Source organism: Nycticebus coucang, chromosome 4, assembly GCF_027406575.1.
Source record: "Nycticebus coucang isolate mNycCou1 chromosome 4, mNycCou1.pri, whole genome shotgun sequence".
Taxonomy (NCBI): Eukaryota; Metazoa; Chordata; class Mammalia; order Primates; family Lorisidae; genus Nycticebus; species Nycticebus coucang.
The window spans coordinates 9,787,887-9,810,692 of record NC_069783.1 but is presented as its reverse complement, the minus strand read 5'-3'; the positions used below and the strand labels follow the sequence as shown (position 1 = coordinate 9,810,692).

Here is a 22,806-nt window from a genome sequence, read left to right as displayed (position 1 = left end):
AAAAATCATTTTAGGCATATCTTGTGTAACTTTTTATTCATTTAAATGAATGTCTTTTTTCTTCTAGGTTTTTTTTTTCATTTAGTTATCTCATATAAATGTTGCTGGTTTAAATATTTAAATAAATATTTAGTTATTTGTCTACCAGTTGACAAATATCTTTTAGGGTCTTTTCATAGCTTTATAGCAGAATTCTTAAAATGTTCTTATGTTCTGAGCCAAGCAGAAATAATAAGATTGTGTAAAGTAATTGACTCTTAATGTTGTATGGATTGCTTTTTCTAATGGAGTTAGGAAATACTCAAAATTTGATTTGCTCTTAGAGTAAGCAAAGGTTTGAAAAGTGGTCTAAATATATATGGAAGAGTTGCTATATACATAGCAACTTCTTTTTAACGACATTGTTAACATATTTTAAACTATATTTAACATTGCTTGAATGATCATTTGTGTTGATGTAATCTGCTAATTCAATGCAAATCAATTAAAAATGTGGTCTGTCTGCTGTGGAAAAGATTTCTAGCTTTTAGTCTAGGATCATCCCCTAATTCCCCACTCTGTTTTTATATTGCTTTTCTGTGTGTTTATTTTTAGCATTCTGTAAGCTTTCTAACACTGCTATAGAAGCAAAGTAATTATTATTCCAACTTGCTAATTTAATAAAGAAGAAGGATATAAACTATGATTTTTATCACTTATTTGGTGCTTTGCATTGACAATCCTTTTTTCTGGAGTTACAGTGTATCAAAATACCTCAGACTTCAAATTCAGAATATCTTAAAATGAGAAATGATTTAACCTATTATATAATAATCTTTGTAATTATAAATTGGCTAGTCGTCATTCTGTACTGTATTTTCTTTATAGCCATACTGACATTTTATGTACTTGTTTTATCAAGTAGTGAGATAGGGTTGTTAAAATATGCAGCTGAAATTGTGGATTTGTCAATTTCTTTTTCTGTTTTATAAATTTGAAAGCTCATTAATTAAAGATGTATATATATTCGTGCCTCCTTGATGAATTACTACTTTTATACCAATTACCCTTTTTATTTCTTGTAATACTTTTGACCTTGAAGCCTGCTTTATATTGCTATGCCAACTTTCTTTTCCTTGCTGTTTGCATAGTATATCTTTTTCATCCATTTGTTTTCAACTCATTTGATCTTTTATATTTAAACTATATATAAGTTTAGGTCTTGCCTTTTAATCAATTTTGATAATGTCTGTTTATTAATTAGAATATTTAATCAATTTGTATTTATACATATTTTAGACTGTTTATACTTGTCTTGGCCTCTAAGTCTCTATTCATTTTTGCTCATTTGTTTTTGTCTTTTTTGCTCATATTTATTTGTGTTCAGGGTCAATGACTTCCTTTCTACCCCCCTTCTCCGTTATGTATGCCCTAATGGTGATTTTTCCATTTCATTTTGTTGTATTTTTCAATTACAGAGTTTCCATTGGTTTTAATTATTATTATTATTATTATTATTATTATTATTTTTGAGTATCACTTTGTTGCCCTCGGTAGCGTGCTGTGGTGTCACAGCTCACAGCAACCTCAAACTCTTGGGCTTATGTGATTCTCTTATCTCAGTCTCCCAAGTAGTTGGGGCTACAGGCACCCGCCACAACACCCGGCTATTTTTTTTTTTTGGTTGTTATTGTTGTTGTTGTCATTGTTATTTAGCAGGCCCGGCCAGCTTCAAACCCACCAGTCCTGGTGCATGTGGCTGGCATCCTAATCAGTGAGCTGTGGGCACTGAGCCATTCCATTTGGTTTTTTGTAGCTTCTGATTTTCTGTTGATACTTCTTTACTCATTGTATTTCCTTTTGTTTCTTTAACATATTTTCCTTTATTTCTTTGAATATATTTATAAGAATTATTTTAAGGTATTTGTTAACTAAATCTAACATCTTTCAGGACCATTTTCTGTTGATATTTTTTCTTTTTTTTTTTTGTAGTTTTTGGCCAGGGCCGTGCTTGAACCTGCCACCCCTGGTATATGGGGCTGGTGCCCTAGTTCTTCGAGCCACAGGCACCGCCCAATGTTTTTTCTTGATGATGAGTCACAGTTTCCTTTTTGCCTATTCAGTAATTTTTAAATTATAGTATATTGTACCTTGTGGTGGGTAGAAACTCTGGAATTTGTTATTTTTCTTTGAGTACCATTGAGTTTTGTTTGAATACGCTGTCCAGTTACTTGCTGGTAATCCTTAACTCATGAGACTTAATTTTTTTTTTTTATGAGACTTAATTTTATACTGTGAAGATATGTGTGGAAAGATCAAGATGTTTACCAAGTTCACTTAACTTGGTGGGATCAACCTACATTGCTTTAAATCTCTTCTACCTTTGATCTTTAGGGTTTGGTTTTAGGCTTTGTTAGGTAGTGCTAGAGCAGGTCTTAGAGCTTGGTTCTTTCTTATATTACTAATGTGTGTCAGTTGGATGCCCAGGAAATTGATAAAGTTTCTCCACTTCTGCTTAAAGACTGGAATTCTTGTTCTTCAAATGCTGCTTCATCTCTAGTATTTTTGTTCTTCTGTCCACCCCATAGCAGTTACTCTCTAGTAAACCTGAAGTATTGTCTCTCTAGGTAAACCAGCCTTTAGCCAAATACTCAGACGTGATTTCTAGGGACATTCCTCCATGTAGTACCTTACTTTCCAGTTTCCTGCCCAGCATAATTTAGCTGCCTTATTTGTCTTGAACTCTGATCTGTGCCTCCTCAACTCCACAGGACCACTGTGCTTTGCTTAGACAGTCACTTGCTGTGCACTGGTTGGGATAATGACTTTAATCAGAGTTTCTGGGCAATTAAAGGGGGTTGACTTGGTAAGTTTCTCTTCTCTCGGGAATTACAGCTACATACCGCATATTTTACAATACCAGAAAACACTTGCTTCATGTATTTTGCCATTTTGATGGTTGTTTATACTTCATAACCAAAAATGCATGATTATTAGTGATAAATATTTGTATTTATAAATATCGTCTCATCTTAGGACTTTTCTGTGTTTTCTACTAGTGACTTGTTGATACACACTGAATAAATACAACTTCTTACCTGATTTTTATTGGGGAAAAACTTTATGAAGAATTACAATATTTTATGATTTTCTAAAATTTGATCGTGTTTTATATCGTATCTGATTTGTAAAATGTTTCTTCTTCATCTCTGGGAAAGACATGAACATATCTTTGGTTTACCTTATTTTCATCAATGTAAATATTGATTCTAGACATGGATAGTATTTGACAAAAGATAACAAGAAATCTGCCGAATCTGTTTTAAAACTGGAAATTTATAGTTTAGTCAGTTGTCAAGTAAAAATTTATCAGCTATTAATTTATTTGTCAAATTTTAGTGAGATTTAGATAGTGTCCTTTACTGTGAATTACACTTGGTACTAAGAATATAATGGAGAACAAAATAGCCATGAATAACCCCGACCATTGTTGAGTTTACATTCTAACATGGGAAACAATGAATACAAAGAAACAACATCAAAAAATTACAAAGTATGGTGTTTACTAGGAGGAAGATAAGTAAGGGGGGGACTATGATGGGTTCTTTGATACTTTCTTAGTACCTGTAAAGATCCTGAGGAAAGTTTTGTTATATTAGAGGAACAGAAAGAAGTTAAGTGTCCTTGAAGTATGAACAAAAGGAGAAGAAAGTGATGAGATTGAAATTGGTATTGTGAGCATTGGCTAGATTATTGACAGCCATGTAGGTGATGGTCAGGAGCTTGACTTCATCTTACCTTCTTTCCTCCAACACTGAGTAGGGTCTCCATAGGATCTGTTACACAAAAGCTGGCATACTTGTGAAAAGCAGCACAAATCAGGTAGATACTAGGTTGACAGATACAATCTGGCTCTATTTTGGGAAATTCCTATTTGTGGGTATACACATGTATAAATAGTACAGATTCTGGATGCAGACTACTTTAAAATCATTATCTATATAGTCCTCAGGCAATTTAACTTTGTGCTTCAAATTTCCCTTTTGTAACATGGGAGAAATTATATGTCATTGGGACTATTAATAAGGTTAAGTATATTAATACATGTGTCAAAACACACAGTACCTGACACATGTTAAGTACTCAGTAAATTCATTTTTTCAGCAAATATTTATTGAAACTTAGTTATGTATCAAGCATTATCCTAGACAGTGGGGATTAAGCAGTGAACAATTCTTACCTTCATTGGGTTTAAATTCTTTTTTTTACTTTTTTTTATTGTTAAATCATAGCTGTGTACATTAATGCAATCATGGGGCACCATACACTGGTTTTATAGACCGTTTGACACATTTTCATCACACTGGTTAACATAGCCTTCCTGGCATTTTCTTAGTTATTGTGTTAAGACATTTATACTCTACATTTACTAAGTTTCATGTGTACCCTTGTAAGATGCACTGCAGGTGTAATCCCACCAATCACCCTCCCTCCGCCCATCCTCCCCCCTCCCCTCCCTTCCCTCTCCCCCTTCCCCATATTCTTAGGTTATAGTTGGGTTATAGCTTTCATAAATTAGTTTCATAGTAGGGCTGAGTACATTGGATACTTTTTTCCCATTCTTGAGATACTTCACTAAGAAGAATATGTTCCAGCTCCATCCATATAAACATGAAAAAGGTAAAGTCTCCATCTTTCTTTAACGCTGCATAATATTCCATGGTGTACACATACCACAATTTATTAATCCATTCGTGAATCGATGGTTTTAAATTCTAATGCTGAGAGGTGATGAAAGTGCAGTGGAGCAGAAGCATGAAGAGTGGAATGGGGAGTGTGCTGGCAGCAGAGCACAGCAAGGAGTTGAAGGTTGTAAGTTGAAAGGTTAGCTCCACCCGAGTAGTCCTCGCTGAGAAGGCAACATTTGAATAGGGATTTTAAGGAAGTGAGAGATTGAGCCCAGCTAGAGGCAGTGATTGTAGACAAAGGGAGCAGCACATGCAGAGATCACATGCAAAGCCTTTGGAGGGTTTTAAGTAGAGGAGGTACAGAAAATGGTTTTAGAAGGATCCCTAGACTGTGGGTAGGTGAAACTGATGGTGGGAAAAACTAATGGAGGGTATTGCCGATAATTGAAATAAAAGCTGTTGGACCAGGGTGGAGGTAGTTAGAAATTATTGGGTTCTGAAACTACTTGAAGGTACAGCTGGCATGATTTGCTGATAAATTTGATAAGTTGTTTGAAAGAAAAAGAAATGCTGTAGGATTTTTGCCCAAAGCAACTAGAAGGATGAAGCTTCCATTTACTGAAATGGGGAAGACTGGGAAGAATACATTGAGGTTGAAGATTAGGAGTTTTAGTATTAGACATTCTATTAGGTACTCAAGAATAAATATTAGCAGTTATTATTTACTATTATCCAATAAATATTAACTATTATCATTATTTATTATCTCTGGCAGACAGTTTGCTATGTTGTGGGAATTAAAAATGTAGGCAAAAATAGATATTCTCCTTGCCTTTATGGAATTTACACAGTCTAATGGGGGAAGATAGAACTAACTAATCAAATAACAGCATTATTACTAGTTTTTTCCTTAAAATTTTTTTTGTTTCTTTCATTAAAAATGTATTGCTTTTACTTTTTATTAGCTAGCTAAGGATCATTTTGTTTTGCAGTTGAAGTCTTTGATAATAGCATTCTAGTATGACCTTTCTCATAAAACTAAAATATTAATAATTTTTGTGTTTTAAAAAATTAACAGGTTCGTCATAAGGCATCACAGAAGGTTTATGCTATGAAGCTTCTTAGTAAGTTTGAAATGATAAAAAGATCAGATTCTGCTTTTTTCTGGGAAGAAAGAGATATTATGGCCTTTGCCAACAGTCCCTGGGTAGTTCAGGTAAGCATACTAACTTCTGTAAGTTTATTTCCTTTTTTGTTAAGTGCTTTATTTGTAACAGTTGATTTTGTGTGCTACAAGTTCTACACTTCATTCACATGGTAACAATGCAGTTATTTTTAGTAAGATATGATTCAGTACACTTGTTTAATATTCCTAAACGGTATGTCCATCTAGATAAATATATAATAATTACTTAAATTGCATTTGGAAGCAAGTATTACTTGCAATTTTTTCTTCTTTGATTTTTTTTTTTTTTAATAAAGAATTGGCTTGATTATCAGTATGCCATTATTCCCTATCTACCCTTTGTGATTTACATGGTGGAAACATAGGAAATACATTGACCCGTTTAAGGATACATACATATTAATATTAGTTAGAAGTTTATATTACATTAATCGGCCTATCTTTAAAAGTAATCCATAACAAATATTTTGAAAATTCTCCTACAATACTTATATGTTGGGCGGCGCCTGTGGCTCAGTCGGTAAGGCGCCGGCCCCATATACCGAGGGTGGCGGGTTCAAACCCGGCCCCGGCCAAAACTGCAACCAAAAAATAGCCGGGCGTTGTGGCAGGCGCCTGTAGTCCCAGCTACTCGGGAGGCTGAGGCAAGAGAATCGCTTAAGCCCAGGAGTTGGAGGTTGCTGTGAGCTGTGTGAGGCCACAGCACTCTACTGAGGGCCATAAAGTGAGATTCTGTCTCTACAAAAAAAAAAAAAAAAAATACTTATATGTTACCTGTAATGTAAGCTGGTATTCCACCTCTTTACTTAATGGTGGGTTAAGGAATTTACGATTCTGTTTTGCCACCTTTTCTATTATATCCTTCACCAGCTTCACTTCTCTAAAAGATTTTTTTGTACTTCTATGTATTTTATTTTTCTGAGACAGAGTTTCAGTTTGTTGCCCTTGGTGACAAGGGTGACGTGGTATCATAGTTCACAGCAACCTTTTGAATAAGTATCATAAGTAAGATAAGGTGTATGCTCAGTGCTTGTTCAAAGAGCTTAAATGATCCAGGAATTTGATAACCTAGATGGTAAAAGGCAATTTAGAGACAAAAATTTGCCACCTTGATGGCCATGCCATTTAAAACTCATTACAGGGTGGTATCTGTGGCTCAAAGGAATAGGGTACTGGGCCCCTGTGCCAGAGGTGGCAGATTCAAACCCAGCCCCGGCCAAAAACTACAAAAAAAACAAAAAAAACCCCAACTCATTACAATTGCTTTTTTATAAGTTTGAGAATCACTTCCCACCCCTTTTATCTTTTTTCTATAGACAGTGAATAGAAATTCTGTTATGTGCAGCTAAAACTAAAATTTTTTGTGGCAAATTATGTACCGTGATAATTTACTTGATTTAAGAATGATGTTAATAAAAGTATTTGTTCTACTTTTAGTTCTAAAATTGCTTTCATAGTAGCAGATTCATTGCCATTTCTAGTTAATCATTTTATAAATGATATGTTGTATCTTTTGATCTTTATTTAAGTCTGCTAAGTAGGCTTTAATCAAGTGTTAATTCAGATAGAGAGGATCTGTTGATTATTGAGGTAATTGAAATAATGGATCTGAGGAAGCAAATCAGCAGTGAAACATAGTATAGTTGAAAAAAGTGACTCAGATTATAGTTGTGGCCTTCATATGTTCATCTGTTTGGTAAAGGACATACCATGTGCCATTACATTTATATGTATGAAATGTTTAACTTTTAAGAAAAACTTATCAAAGTGACCAGCTTGTTTTTATATATTGTTTGTTTTATTGTTCAGGGATTTAAAATATATTCACAGTTGTGCAGCCATCACCACCTAATTGTAGAACATTTTTATCCTTTCTAGAAGAAACTCTGAGTCAATTAGTAGTTATTCCCCAATCTTCCTTGACCTCAGTCCCTATCAACTCCTGTTCTACTTTTTATCTCTTATGGTTTTGCTTGTTCTGAACATTTCTTACAAATGAGATTGTACAATGTGTACGCATGTCTTTTGTGACATCTTTCACCTGGCTTACTGTTTTCAACATTCATGCATCCTGTAGCATTATAGTTGAATAATATTCTGTTATATATGGATATGCCACATTTTATTCATTCATTATTTAATAGACATTTGTGTTGTTTCTCCTTTTTGGCTAGTATGAATAATATCGCCATGAATATTCTTTCATATGGATTTTGGTACATATATTTGCACATTTCTTTTAGGGATTTACCTTGCAGTGAAATTAATAAGTTACAAGGTATGCCTGTCTATAGTGATTTCAATGGACTATTTTGCTTTTCCAAATCTCAGCTTTTATTTTTTAATGACCGTTCTTTATTTAATTATATGAATGTCCTTGTAATTTGTTATCATACTATTTTTGGAAATAGCTCTTTTCATTTTTGTTATATAAATTATGCTATGATATACATCTTAGAAATATTTGTAGTCTGATTTTAAGTTCAATAGATTAATACTGGCATATTTTAAAAACTTTTATTCTTTTGCTGATAGTACTTTTTTAAGCCATCTGTATATGCAGTTTGCTGTTTTATGATAAAACCTTTTCTTGCTTTCTTTTGTAGTTTTGTCACCCAAATTTGTACCACTAAACACTTTAGTTTTGGCATTTAAAAAATTAAAGTTTAAGTATTTCTTTTCAATCTCTCAACCTAGAGTTTCCCCCTTTGAATTTCATTTGTTCCCAGGTTGAAGAAATCTGGGTTTTGCGGGTTTTGTACTGTGGTATAATTTAATTTGTTTCTCTCTCATTTGTATTTTGGTAAATTGGTAGTTAGATATAGTAGATACAGAGGCTTGATCAAATTCAGGTTTGATTGGGGGTGGTGGTGCTGGACTACCTCATAGGCAGTGTTTTGTTCTTCTGTGAAGAAACTAATGTTTGGTTATCTTTTAACATTATTAGCTATTTGTGCTTAATGTTTTGTAGGTTAATCTATTAAGGATTATAAAATGATAATGTTCCAGTTCAGTCATTCTTCCCTGATTATAGTGATTGGAATACTTCTATATAAAAACTCCCTGTTCACTAATTAGTTATCCAGTAGTACAGTTTTCACATCAGAAGGACAGGATAAATGCTTTATTCTTTCCTTGTATTTACCAGTTTTCAAAATAGGAAATAGTTGCCTTTTATCTTCTAATGGTGACCAATTTGGAGGAAATGTTAGTTAGAACTCATGAACTTAAAGCCTATTTTATGTGTTTCGGTGAACATCTTACTGATTCTCAAATTGTGACACATGTGACCAGTGGGATCATATTCATCATATTGGCTCCTGAGACATTTTGACATAGCCTTAGTAGTCTTTGATGGCTTTTTTGCTATCTGATATATAACCGGGTATTCCATTCCTATCTAGTACATTTGCTGCCCTTGACATAGAATTAACTGTGCTTGCCAGGTCATGTTTTGAACATGTGTGAGTTTTTCTTTAGTACAGATTCCTAGGGGTGGTGCCTGTGGCTCAGTGAGTAGGGCGCTGGCCCCTTATATGGAGGGTAGCAGATTCAAACCCAGACCCGGCCAAACTGCAACAACAAAAAAAAGAGCTGGGCCTTGTGGCGAGCACCTGTAGTCCCAGCTACTCAGGAGGCTGAGGCAAGAGAATCACCCAAGCTCAAGAGCTGGAGGTTGCTGTGAGCTGTGATGCCATGGCACTTTACCGAGGGCAACAAAGTAAAACTCTGTCTCTTAAAAAAAAAAGAACAGATTTCTAGCACTGGTGTTGGTAGGTGAGATGGGATGCCTGTCTGACATTTTGACATACAATGCCAGATTGCTATGTTAAAAAAGGATCTTTTACATTTTCTCTGTAGAATTGATTTTTTTTTACTGTATTTTTAGCAAATGCTAGATATTGTAAGTATTTAAAAATTTAAAAAATTGGAAGGATTTTTATTTTTTTTATAATCCTCCCACAGCGGAAGGATTATATGCTTTATTTATGGCCAAAGTAAAGAGATTTACAAGTCACCTTTTTTTTTTTGAGACAGAGTCTCACCTTGTAGCCCTGGGTAGAGGGCCATGTCGTCATAGTTCACAGCAACCTCAAACTCTTAGGTGCAAGTGATCCTCTTGCCTTAGCCTCCCAAGTAGCTGGGACTATGGGTGCCCACCACAATGCCCGGCTATTTTTTTTTTTTTTTTTAAGGCATGGGGTCTTGCTCTTGTTCAGGCTGTCTTGAACTCTTGAGCTCAAGCAGTGCACCCACTTCAGCCTCCCAGAGTGCTAGGATTACAGGCGTGAGGCACTGTGCCCGGCCAACAAGTCAACATTTTTTAACCAGCTGGTTATGACCCACTGGAGGGGGACTGACCATGAAACCATCTTAGTGCATAACAACCAGCATGACAGCAACCAAACATGAAAAGGACTGTGATTATAAAATATCACATGCTGTACGTAGTATTATTTCATGAAAGTTGGTTCAGTTCTCTTTCTCTCTAAAATGCTTTTCTTGTAGTTTATTATGGCCCCAAATCTCTCCTAATCAGCATACCTAGAGGCCTTAGCTGTTTTGACTGAGATTATCACCATCACCTCTCTCAGATAAACGTACTAAATTCAGTTAAATTGGTTTCAAATCTGGCCCCCAAAAAGAATTTGGACAAGGAGTCATTGCATTGAGAGTTTTTCAAGCATATTTTAGAGTAAAAATCTGTTTTTAAGAAGATGTCTTTTTTAACCCCATTTTCTCTGCAGTTAGATGATATCTCAGTGTGGTTTCAATTTGCATTTCTCTCATGATTAGAGATGGTGAGCATAGGCTATCTTCTTGAAAAAAGGACCTGTTTAGATTTCTTGCCCACTTTTTAATGGAGTTACTTGATTTTTTTTTTTTCCTGTTAAGTTGCTAGAGTTCTTTGCACGTTCTAGTTATCAGCTTTTTGTCAGAGGGGTAGCTGCAAGTATCTCTCCCATGCTATAGGTTGTCTTTTCTCTTTTCTTTTCTTTTGATCGTGTCCTTTGCTGTGCAGAAACTCTTTAACTTGACCAGACCCATTTATTTATTTTTGTTGTAGCTGTATTTGCTAGTGGGGTCTTCATGAATTCTTTCCCTAGGCCAGTAAGATTAAGAATTTTCCCACAGTTTCTTCTAGGGTTTTTATAGTTTTGTGTCTTAGATTTAAATCTTTTATCCATCATGAATTAATTTTGTAAGTGGTGAGAGGTACAAATCCAGTTTCAGTTTTTTACATGGGACTGACCAGTTCTCCCAGCACCATTTATTGGATTAGGGTATCTTTTTCCAATTGTATGCTTTTGTTTGCTTTGTCAAAGATGAGATGGCAGTATGAGGCTGGTTTTTTCTCTGGATCTCCATTCCATTTCATAGGTCTTTGTCTGTTTTTATACCACTACCAAGATGTTTTGATCACTGTAGACTTAAAGTATGGTCTGAAGTCTGGTAACATGATGCCTCCAGGTTTGTTCTTGTTTTGTAGAATTGTGTTGGCCATTTGGGTTTTTTTCTGATTCCATGTGAATCACAGAACTGTATTTTCCAGATCTGTAAAGTATGATACTAATCATTTAATGGGAATTGCATTGAATCTGTGGATCACTTTAGGTAGTATAGACATTTTAACAATGTCTTTAACAATGTTCCTTCTGATGCATGAGCATGGTATATTCTTCCATTGGTTGACATCCTTTGCAGTTTCTTTTCTCAAAGTTTTGTCATTTTTTTCTGTAGAGGTCCTTCATATCCTTTGTTAAGTATGTTCCAGGATATTTCATTTTCTTTGATGCTGTAGTGAAGGGTATGGTGGTCTTTGATTTGATTCTTGCCTTGATTGTTGTTGGTGTGTAAGAAAGCTACTGAATTGTGTACATTAATTTTATATCCTGAGATATTGCTGTATTTTTTTGTCAGTTCCAAGAATCTCTTAGTTGATTTTGGGGATATTCTAGATCATGTGATCTGTGAAGACAAGAGTTTGCCATCCTCTGTCTGCGTTTGGATCTCCTTGATGTCCTTCTCTTGCCTGATTGCTTTGGCTAGGACTTCTAGTTCTATGCTGAATAGTAGTGGTGATAGTAGACAACCTTGTCTGGTGCCTGTCTGAAATACTTTGGGTTTTTCCATGTTCAATATGATGTTGGCTGTGAGTTTCTTATAGATGGCTTCTATCAATTTTAGGAATGTACCATCTATGCCAAATTTCTTAAGTCTTCCTATCAAAACATGGCGTTGAATTTTGTCAGATGCTTTTTCTCCATCTATTGAGAGGAGCTGGAGAGGGTTCCTTCCTTCTCAATGTTTTGGAATAGATTCTACAGTGTTACATTGTTGATTTGCGCTTTTCTGATCCTTGGATGTGGGCGTTGAAGGCAATGAATTTTCCTCTCCGGACTACTTTTTTGTTATTATTGTTGTTGAGACAAGGTCCCACCCTATGTCCCTGAGCAGAGTGCAATGGGCGTGGTAGCTCAGACTCGGGCTACGGGCACCCCGCTGCCTCAGCCTCCAGAAGCCGCTGGGATTACAGGCGCTTGCCATGGCGCCCGGCTAGGTTTTTCCATTTTTTTCATGAGTCAGGGTCTCACTGTTGCTCAGGCGAGTCAGTATCTCACAGGTTTGGGTAGCTTGTGGTCTCATTGTCATTTTGTTCAAGGAATCTATTTATAGATTTACATCTTTATCTCCTCCTTGACCCAGCAATAGATTGTTTAGTTTCCATAACTTTGTCTGCGGATCAGTGTTTCTGTTGAAATTGAGTTCTGCTTTAATTAGGGAACAATGGAATTCTCATATCTAACAGTAATTAGAGACAAAGTAGTGAGGCTTTGTCCTTTAGTTTCCAGTTGTCTTTACTTTGTTGGGTGTCCATCAGGTTAACAGCTGGTATCTCACTGGGAACTTTACAAGCTAGAAGAGAATAGCCTCCTGCCTTCAATCTTATCAGACAAAACAACTGCCAGTCTAGGATTCTGTATCTAGCAAAACAAACTTTCACATTTGATGGAGAAATAAAATCTTTTATTGACAAGCAAACATTGAGGAAATTTGCCACTACAAGCCCTGTTCTGCAGAAAGTACTCAAACCTGCTGCACTCTACATAGACCAACAGGTTGGACCCCAGCAAATTGTTTCCACTTTTGGTTGTTACAAATAATGCTGCTATGAACTTTTGCATGTAAATCTTTGGTAAATATACATATTCCATTTCTTTTAGGTAGTTACATAGGAGTGGAATTCTTGATTGCATGGTAAATTTATTTACTTTGGAAGAAATTACCAAAGTGTTTTCCAAAGTGGGTGTATCAGTTTGCATTCTCATAAACACTTGATATTTTGTCTTTTTTAGTATAGCTGTTCTGATGTGTGTGAAGTGGTACCTCACTGTGGTTTTTATTCTCACTTCCGTAAGGACTAAATGATTGTGGGGCATCTATTCATGTGCTATCTTTTTTTGACAAAACGTCTATTTGTGTCTTTTGCTGCCGCGGACCGCCAGTCGAATGAGTCTCAGTCCGAGGGCTTTCAGGGTGAGAACGGCTCAGGTTGATTGAAAGGGCGACGCAGGAAAATGACAAACTGCCACACACCAAGGATGATGAAGAAAGCAGTTGTACTTTACTGATTTTTAGGCATGGTATTTATACATTTTTGACAATGTCTTACAAACTACAAAAGATATTTTTATGACTTGCTGATGCTTACAAAGTTCTTATCGAGTTTTGTAGATGGGAGTAGTCAACTGTCTTTTCTTAGACAATGTTTCTGCCCGTAAGGGGGAACAAAGGACTGCTGCTTATCAGCAGTTACTCTTTTACTTCTCTTTATCTATGTTTAAACCTTCTTTCTTTGTAAAACTGCTTTGTTCACATTTTGTATTTTTATATTTTTATATTTGATTATGATTTTTATGTTGTTAGTGAATTGATAGTGAATTATGTATATGTTTTAAGTGTATAGTGACAAAATTATAGAGAAAGCAATTTCATAGAAAACTTATTTCAAAGAAACAGTTTCAAAGGGACATAAGGTAGAGATAAGAGACCGGAGGGAGCGGGTATCTGGTAGGAACATCTTAACTTATCATCCCTGCATTCTCTTGATACATTGTTTCAATTAACTGACCTTTATGGTGGGAACGTGTTCCCTTGGAGACATTTAGTCTCCATTGTATAGATGAAGTCATGGATTAGTAAGTCATTATGTTTATTCTTAGTTTCTGAGGACATTCAAGCAACAATTAACCATTCAACTCAACAAACAAGTTTCAAACAGGTTTCAGGGTAAAGGTTATTCAGGCCTTTATGCCGCACCTCATGAATTCTTACGTTCACTAAAAGGCATGCTAGGCAACTTATGCGCTGCTGTTGCAGGCCAGGGGGACCGGGGGCAACGCTCCGGGGAGCACTCACCGCCTTACCACAGTTTTTACAACGCGGACAGAGCCATCCCGCCACGGCTTGATGCCGGGGGTGCGGCATTTCCCCCTTTTTTGTTAATGAAACGTAGCTCAAAGAGGTCTTGGCGAACAGCCTTTAAGGAGGAAAAGACACAACGAAGGAGACAAGGTAACAGTAAAACAACACAGAATATCAAGCATCCAATAATGACAATAAACACAATGTACTGAATCCAGGACACAGGATTTAAAGATTTAAGATTGTCAGAGAGGGATTGAGCCAGTGAATCAAGAGAAGTGCTAGGTAAATGAGCTTCACTGATGGCAGTGATATCTTTTTGAAGAGTATGTAAATCATGTGTAATATCATTGTCCTTCCAGACACCCTGTAGATGAGCTTTAGTTTTGTCCCAGGAAGTGGACATATTATAAGGTAAAGGAGTTACACAAATAGCAGGAAAGGCAGAATGACATCTGGTTTGAAGTTTATGTTGTATAAACTTTATATCTTGTCCTAAGGCTAAAACTACTTCTTCTAGGATGTTAAGTTTTGCTTCAAGTTTATTATCTATGCTGGCTTGAGTCATTAAAGCTAGAGTTATGTTGCTGCTGAGAGAATTAACAAAGTGAGCTGTGTGAACTTCTTGAACCAAAGCAGTAGTGGCTACCGCAAATGTTGTGACTATAGAAATTAAAGCTAAAATACCGAGAATTAAAGCAGCTACAAACCTCTTAGGTCGAATTAACTGATTAACAGTATGTAAAACTTGTAAAGCAGAATTATCATACCAAGGATCATCTTGTAAATCAACAGGTAATAGTACATAAGAGGGTCTTTTAACAATTAAAACAGAATTAAACAAGCGTTCATTGAATAAATCAGTAGAAGTAAGACAATTTGTAACTTTACAAGCGGTACAAGAAATATGATAAGAATTTTTAGATTGTGTAATAGTTAGATACTTATTTGGAGCTAAAAGTAGAGCATATGGATATCCAACACAAGTTCTTATTAATATTGGATTAGGTTTAGGCATATTAGGTTTCTTTTCTAAGATTAAGTTAGAAGCAGCAATAAGTCTAAACAAGTCATAATGTATTTGAGTTCTATTGTTGTATTGAGCCACCCATATGGGCTCAACTAAACCAGGTGTGAACCACCTCCGTATTGGCTGAGGGGAACCAGACCATTGATACTTATGATATTTATCCAATTGATTAGATAAATATTTGTTATGATCATAGCAGGAAGTAGGAGAATAATCCCAGATAATTGTATTAGAATTAATGGGAGAATGTTTGTTAGCAGCGTCTGGGAATCCGCAAGAAAGCTAAGTAGGGGTTTTTGTTAAAGAGGATTCCCAGAATTGATTTTTATCTCTATATTTTTCTTTACAATTAGGGAGAGGCAAGTGGTCCACAGACAAACAAGTTTCATTATAATCAGGACTTCCAATAGTTTGTATTTCATATTCCCACATATAACGTCTATTGGCATCATGAGGATCAGGAGCATCAGATAAAAAGACTCTGTAACTTGTGGGTAAACAAAAAGGAGGCGTTTTGCCTTTTAAAGTAAAACAAATAGGTAGTGAATCGGCTTTGCCGGTAAAGTTAATTAAGGCTGCGGCATGATGTCTAGAGTCTGAGTCAGTTAAACCTCCTAAGCGGATTGAATCATTAGAAAGAATTTTTATGGGGTCTGTATCTAGCCAGCCTACAGGATGTAACAATGGAGGGTTAGGAACATAAGACCAATAAGCTGCAGTTTCTACCGTAGGAGTAGAAATTAATGATAAAAAGGCAATAAAGTACATTGTTGGAGTTAGAGGGTTGTTTTGAGATATGAGAAGTTGTTTAGCTTGTTTCACCAGGGTGCGGATCCGTGTCCATGTGATTTTTGAGGGTTTCGGTGAAACTTTCACAGTCGTCTTCATCTGTGCAGACAGGATCTTCATCCGCCGCAGGCGTTGTCTTCTGCGCCGGGGTCTCTGGAGGAGCAGGTTTGATGAGCCGGTCTGGAATCCAGACGGGAGAGTCGGCATCCTGTGGAAATATGCAAGCATAGCCTCGTCCGGAGGTTAACAATACATCAGGGCCTTTCCATTGGCCCGATAATAAATCTTTCCAAAGAACTTTAGGAAGGGTGGCAGCCGATTGTGGCTGCCAATGGGAGAGAGCAGGGGTTAAATTATTGGAGTTTACATTAAGGTGATTTAGGACGAATAAAGCATGGGTTAAAATATGATGAGGAGAAAAATATTTATGAGCTTTTTGTAGGCGTTCAATTTGTAATTTTAATATTTGATTAGTTCTTTCAACAATCGCCTGACCCTGAGGATTATAAGGGATCCCCGTAGAATGAGCAATTTTCCACTGTATACAAAATTGTTCAAATGCTCGAGAGGTATAAGCTGGAGCATTGTCTGTTTTTAGTTGAAGAGGGACACCTAGCTGCTGAAAGCAGTAAAACAGGTGTTGTACAACATCTTTGTAGGCCTCGCCAGATCTTGCAGAAGCACAGATAAAATGAGAAAAAGTATCAACAGTAACATGTACATATTGTAATTTTCCAAAACTAGACACATGTGTTACATCCATTTGCCATAATACGTTGGGGCGTAAACCCCGAGGATTAACACCAAATTTTAAAGGATGATGAGTAACAGGACAGGATTTACACTTTAAGACTATTTGTCTTGCCTGTTCTCTAGTAATTTGAAACATTTTTCTTAATGCGTTAGCATTTTGGTGATGTAAGGCGTGGCTTTCTTCAGCTTCGGCCACTGATGCCACTATAGTACGTGTTAAGAAATCTGCAGTGGCATTTCCTTGGGCCAAAGGGCCAGGTAAATTAGTATGTCCTCTTATGTGACCAATATAAAATTGATTATTCCTTTGCTGAATTAAAGTTTGTAGTTTCTTTAATAAAGGTAAAATAGTTGAGGTTCCTGTTAAAAGAGCAGTTTCAAGAGCCGGAAAAAGAGAAGCAATATACTTTGAGTCTGTATACAAGTTAAATTTTTGTTCGAAGTTATTAAAAGCTGAGATTAGAGCCCATAACTCTGTTTGTTGGGCAGAGGCTTGTGTAACCTCCTTAATAATAGGAGACAGGCCTGGACTGAAAACTACAGCCCGTCCTGTGGAGGAACCATCTGTGAATAAGGTTATTGCGTTAGATAGAGGCTGTTTGGAACACATAAGAGGAAATATAAGAGAAATTGTTTTTGTAAATTCAATTAAAGGATGTTTAGGATAATGGTATAAAATTTGACCTGCATAGCCTTGTAAGGCCAATACCCAATCATCATTATTTTGAAATAATTGTTCTACTTGAGTTTTATTATAAGCAGTTACAATTACATGAGGATCTTTACCAAATAATTCCCGTGATCTGTTTCTTCCTTTATCAATTAATAAAGATACTAGGTAAGGATAGTCAGCAACAATCTTTGTCTGAACATGTGGTAAATGAAGCCATTCTAAAATACCTTCCTGCCATAGGCAAGCTGTAGGAGTATACTCAGTAGAAAAAATGAGTAAAGACCATGGGTTTTGATAATTAAGTTGTTTAACCCTGGCCTGGGTTAAAGTTTGTTCAACAACTTCTAAAGCCTGCAAGGCTTCTGGAGTTAATTGTCTAGGGGAACGGGGATTGGAGTTCCCCTGTAAGATAGCAAACAAAGGACTAAGAGTTCCTGTAGTAATTTTTAGAAAAGGTCGAATCCAATTTATTTCCCCCAGTAATTTTTGATAATCATTAAGAGTTTGTAATTTATCTCTTCGTATTTGAACCTTTTGAGGTGTGATATAATCAGAGTGAATCCATTGTCCCAGATAACTTAATGGTTTATCTCTCTGAATTTTCTCTGGGGCAATGACTAAGCCAAATTTAGTTAATTGTTCTATAGCCTTTTCTAGCATTAGCTGTACTTTTGGCAGCTCAGGATGAGCTAGCAAGATATCATCCATATAATGAATTATGTAAGCACTAGGAAATTGTTTTCTGAGTGCTGCTAACGCAGCCGCTACAAATTTTTGACATAAAGTAGGGCTGTTTTTCATGCCCTGTGGTAAAGTTTTCCACTGATATCTTTTAAACGGTTCCTGTAAGTTTAGAGAAGGAACACTGAAAGCAAAACGAGGACAATCCTCAGGATGTAAATTAATAGTAAAAAAGCAGTCTTGCAGATCTATAATTATAAGTGACCATTGTTCTGGTACTGCTACAGGAGACGGAAGCCCAGGTTGAAGGGAGCCCATGTCTTCCATAATGGCATTTACTGCTCTTAAATCTTGTAAAAGTCTCCATTTGCCAGATTTTTTCTTAATGACAAACACAGGAGTGTTCCATGGACTAGTGGATTCCTCTAAATGACCTTTATCTAATTGTTCTTGTACTAAAATTTGTAATGCCTGTAACTTTTCTGTTGTTAGGGGCCACTGACTAACCCACACAGGAACATCTGTTAACCATTTTATCTTACAGGCATAGTTTTCTGCAGTGGCCCCTATGAAAAACACTGATCGTTCAGTTGATCCCCTGTGACTAGTTTCATGTCTAGGACATGTAAAAGATCTCGTCCCCATAAAGTATAGGGTAGAGAGGGTAACACATAAGGTTGAAAGTAAATTTTCTTGTCCTTATATTCACATAACAAATGAGATGTACTACGCATGACACCAGAAACAGAACCGAGACCAACTAAAGAAGACCCAGTTCGATGAACCGGCCAGGATCTCGGCCAGTCGGAGGCAGCAATGCAGGTTACATCAGCGCCTGTGTCCATCAGGCCCTTAATGGGCCTGCCTTCTATTTTCATTTTTAACATCGGTCTATCATATAAATCATGTATAAGAGCCACACAATCCTGATCAGTAAATCCAAATTGACCCTCTCCCCTGGCATCATGTAAATGCCAGGTGGGGAGTGGTATATATGGCAATAACAATAACTGAGCAATTCTTTGTCCCTTATGAATTTGTGTAGTTTCTACTAAAGACTTTACCATGACTTTAATTGTATTTTCAGTGTCAGAATCAATTACTCCTGGAACAACTTCAAAATGTTTAGTGTAATTGGAACTACGTCCCAATATAACACCAACAGTACCTGGTAATAACTTTCCTTTTATTCCTGTGGGAACTAACACAACACCATCATGTTTGGATATGATAACATCTTTAGAACTGGCAAGGTCTAAACCTGCACTGCCAGGAGTCCCACGTGGGAGATCATGAATTGTCCATTCAGGTGGTATACAATTAATAGTAGATGTGGGCTCTAACTTAGGTCGTACTGCGGTAGAAGCAGGAGACTCTCCCTTGGAGTCGGGGCTAGGAGAACGCCCCTTATCTAGTTTTTTGTCTGATTGGTATCAATAAAGTTAGCACCCTTGTCTGACAAGGGGGTTCCATCTTTATGAAATTTAGATTTACATTCATTTCTCCAGTGCCTGCCCTTCTTACAACGTGGGCATGGTCCCGGGGGTAATCCACGGGACTTATTATTATTATTATTAGCACCGGTGGATTTCTTACAATCCTTCTGTATATGACCTGGCTTCCCACAGTTATAACAAGTGGGCAAGTCATGTGGGGGATTACACCCAAAACATGTATTACTGGGGTCTCTATCAAAGGCACCTTTAACATATGAACTAAATTTTTGACCCCACATAGCTGCAGCAAACGCCATTCCCTGGACAATTGCTGGTGAGGCATCCATGCATGCTTTAATATAATCTTGTAAGGTACCTGTTTTCCTGAGTGGACGTATTAAGTCCTGACACAGCGTATTTGCATTTTCCCAAGCCAATTGCTTGAGTAATAATTCTGTGCCCTCTGATGGTGGAAGCATTCTATTAATAGCTTCTTCCAGGCGAGAAATAAAGGCAGGATAGGACTCTTCCATATCCTGTTTTATGCCCGCTAAAGTTGTGCCCTTGGTTCCCGGAGGAGGTATTTTTCGCCAAGCGGAGACTGCGTTATGGCTGACTATTTCCAAAATTTGTCGGGGTAGTTTAATTTGATTTTCAAAAGAGGCAAATTCTTCTGTTCCTAGAAGCATGGATAGTGTGGGCTGTGCTTTTCTTCCCACATGCTGATTAATACTTTCTCTAGATCTATCTTCATATTCTGTTCTCCATAAAATATAATCACCTGGGGAAAGCGTGGCTTTGGCCGTTTGCTGCCAATCATACGGGGTAAGCCATTGACTGCTAATTGATTCCACAATTTGTAAAGTATAAGGGGCAGAAGCTCCCGATGTACGGACAGCCTGTTGCAGTTCTTTAAGCGTCTTTAACGACAGAGGTTCCCAGGTGGGTGGTGCCCTTTCCTCAGTGGGAAAGCGCACCGGGAAAGCAAATGTAAAATCTCCCTGCTGACGGGCTTCTCGCACCGCCGCTTGAAAGCCCGCGGGCGGTGGAGGGAGACAAGGAGGCACACGGGGAAGTGGGGCTCGTGAGGATGTCTTAGATGCGACCTTTGGGACGCGAACTGCCGGATAAGCTCGGCGGGGGTGAATAGAATCATTCATTCCGTCCCTCTCATCTGATTTAGTAAGTTCATCGATCACATCCCACTCATCACTGTCTGAGGAATTATCAACCGGTGGGAGTGGCGGTAAAATGTCTTTGAGTGTTGGAGCCGAAGGGACAACGCTCTCAGTGTTTGGTACCGGTTCAGGATCTTTAAGAACCTCGGGGGGAACCTCATCACAAATAGGTGCCACCTTAGTTTCATGATCACCAGCCTCCGAGTCAGTTTCTCTTATAAATGCTTCTAAAAAGGTATTGTCAGCCAAAAGTTCTCTAACTTGTAACCATAAAGGAAAAGCCTGAGGGGGCAAGACCTTCTCCCCATGTTCTTGCATATATTTCCGCATTTCGCGTCCCACTCTCTTCCAATCGGAGAGAGAGAGAGAACCTTCCTCCAGAAACCAAGGACTTACCAACTTTATGAAATGCATAAGCTCCTCTAACCGTTTGAGAGACACATGAAAACCATTTTTTTCTAATAAACGCTGTATCATGACACTGAGCATGTGTTCTTCCTTACCCAATGTATGCCCCATGTTGCCCTGCGGATTACTCACACTTAACCGGTCAGCCTTTACCGGCGGGACTGCAGCTCCCTGGTGAGAGTCGCCTTCAATCTGAAAAAGAGAGGAAAGAAAGAAAAAGAAAGATCACCTGTCCTTCAGGTCCCTGTTCGAAGCGCCAGCTGCCGCGGACCGCCAGTCGAATGAGTCTCAGTCCGAGGGCTTTCAGGGTGAGAACGGCTCAGGTTGATTGAAAGGGCGACGCAGGAAAATGACAAACTGCCACACACCAAGGATGATGAAGAAAGCAGTTGTACTTTACTGATTTTTAGGCATGGTATTTATACATTTTTGACAATGTCTTACAAACTACAAAAGATATTTTTATGACTTGCTGATGCTTACAAAGTTCTTATCGAGTTTTGTAGATGGGAGTAGTCAACTGTCTTTTCTTAGACAATGTTTCTGCCCGTAAGGGGGAACAAAGGACTGCTGCTTATCAGCAGTTACTCTTTTACTTCTCTTTATCTATGTTTAAACCTTCTTTCTTTGTAAAACTGCTTTGTTCACATTTTGTATTTTTATATTTTTATATTTGATTATGATTTTTATGTTGTTAGTGAATTGATAGTGAATTATGTATATGTTTTAAGTGTATAGTGACAAAATTATAGAGAAAGCAATTTCATAGAAAACTTATTTCAAAGAAACAGTTTCAAAGGGACATAAGGTAGAGATAAGAGACCGGAGGGAGCGGGTATCTGGTAGGAACATCTTAACTTATCATCCCTGCATTCTCTTGATACATTGTTTCAATTAACTGACCTTTATGGTGGGAACGTGTTCCCTTGGAGACATTTAGTCTCCATTGTATAGATGAAGTCATGGATTAGTAAGTCATTATGTTTATTCTTAGTTTCTGAGGACATTCAAGCAACAATTAACCATTCAACTCAACAAACAAGTTTCAAACAGGTTTCAGGGTAAAGGTTATTCAGGCCTTTATGCCGCACCTCATGAATTCTTACGTTCACTAAAAGGCATGCTAGGCAACTTATGCGCTGCTGTTGCAGGCCAGGGGGACCGGGGGCAACGCTCCGGGGAGCACTCACCGCCTTACCACAGTTTTTACAACGCGGACAGAGCCATCCCGCCACGGCTTGATGCCGGGGGTGCGGCATTTTGCCTTTATTTAAACTGGGTTTTTGTCTTCTTATTGAGTTGTGGGAGTTTTTAAATATATTTTAGGTATAAGTCCTTTATCATATATGTCACTTATAAATATTTCCTCCCAACCTGTGGTTTGACTTTTCATTTTATCGATAGTATCTTCGGAAGCCAGAAAAGTTTTGATGAAGAACTGTGTATCAGTTTTTCATTTTGTCAGTTGTGTTTTTCATGTTATATCTAAGAAGTCTTTACCTAATCCAAGGTCATGAAGATTTTTTCCTTTGTTTTTTCTAAGGTTTTTATAATTTTAACTGTTAAATTTAGGCCTGT

At 37.2% G+C, this 22,806-nt stretch overlaps 1 protein-coding gene across 3 annotated transcripts in view; it reads left to right on the top strand.

The window, feature by feature from the left end:
* Positions 1 to 22,806, top strand: part of ROCK2 (Rho associated coiled-coil containing protein kinase 2) — a 179,648-nt gene that overhangs the window by 90,147 nt on the left and 66,695 nt on the right. For all 3 annotated transcript variants that reach the window (XM_053587319.1, XM_053587320.1, XM_053587321.1), the window contains exon 4: positions 5,746 to 5,883. In XM_053587319.1, coding sequence (XP_053443294.1) covers positions 5,746 to 5,883 — 138 coding nt within the window. The remainder of the gene's footprint in view (positions 1 to 5,745; positions 5,884 to 22,806) is intronic.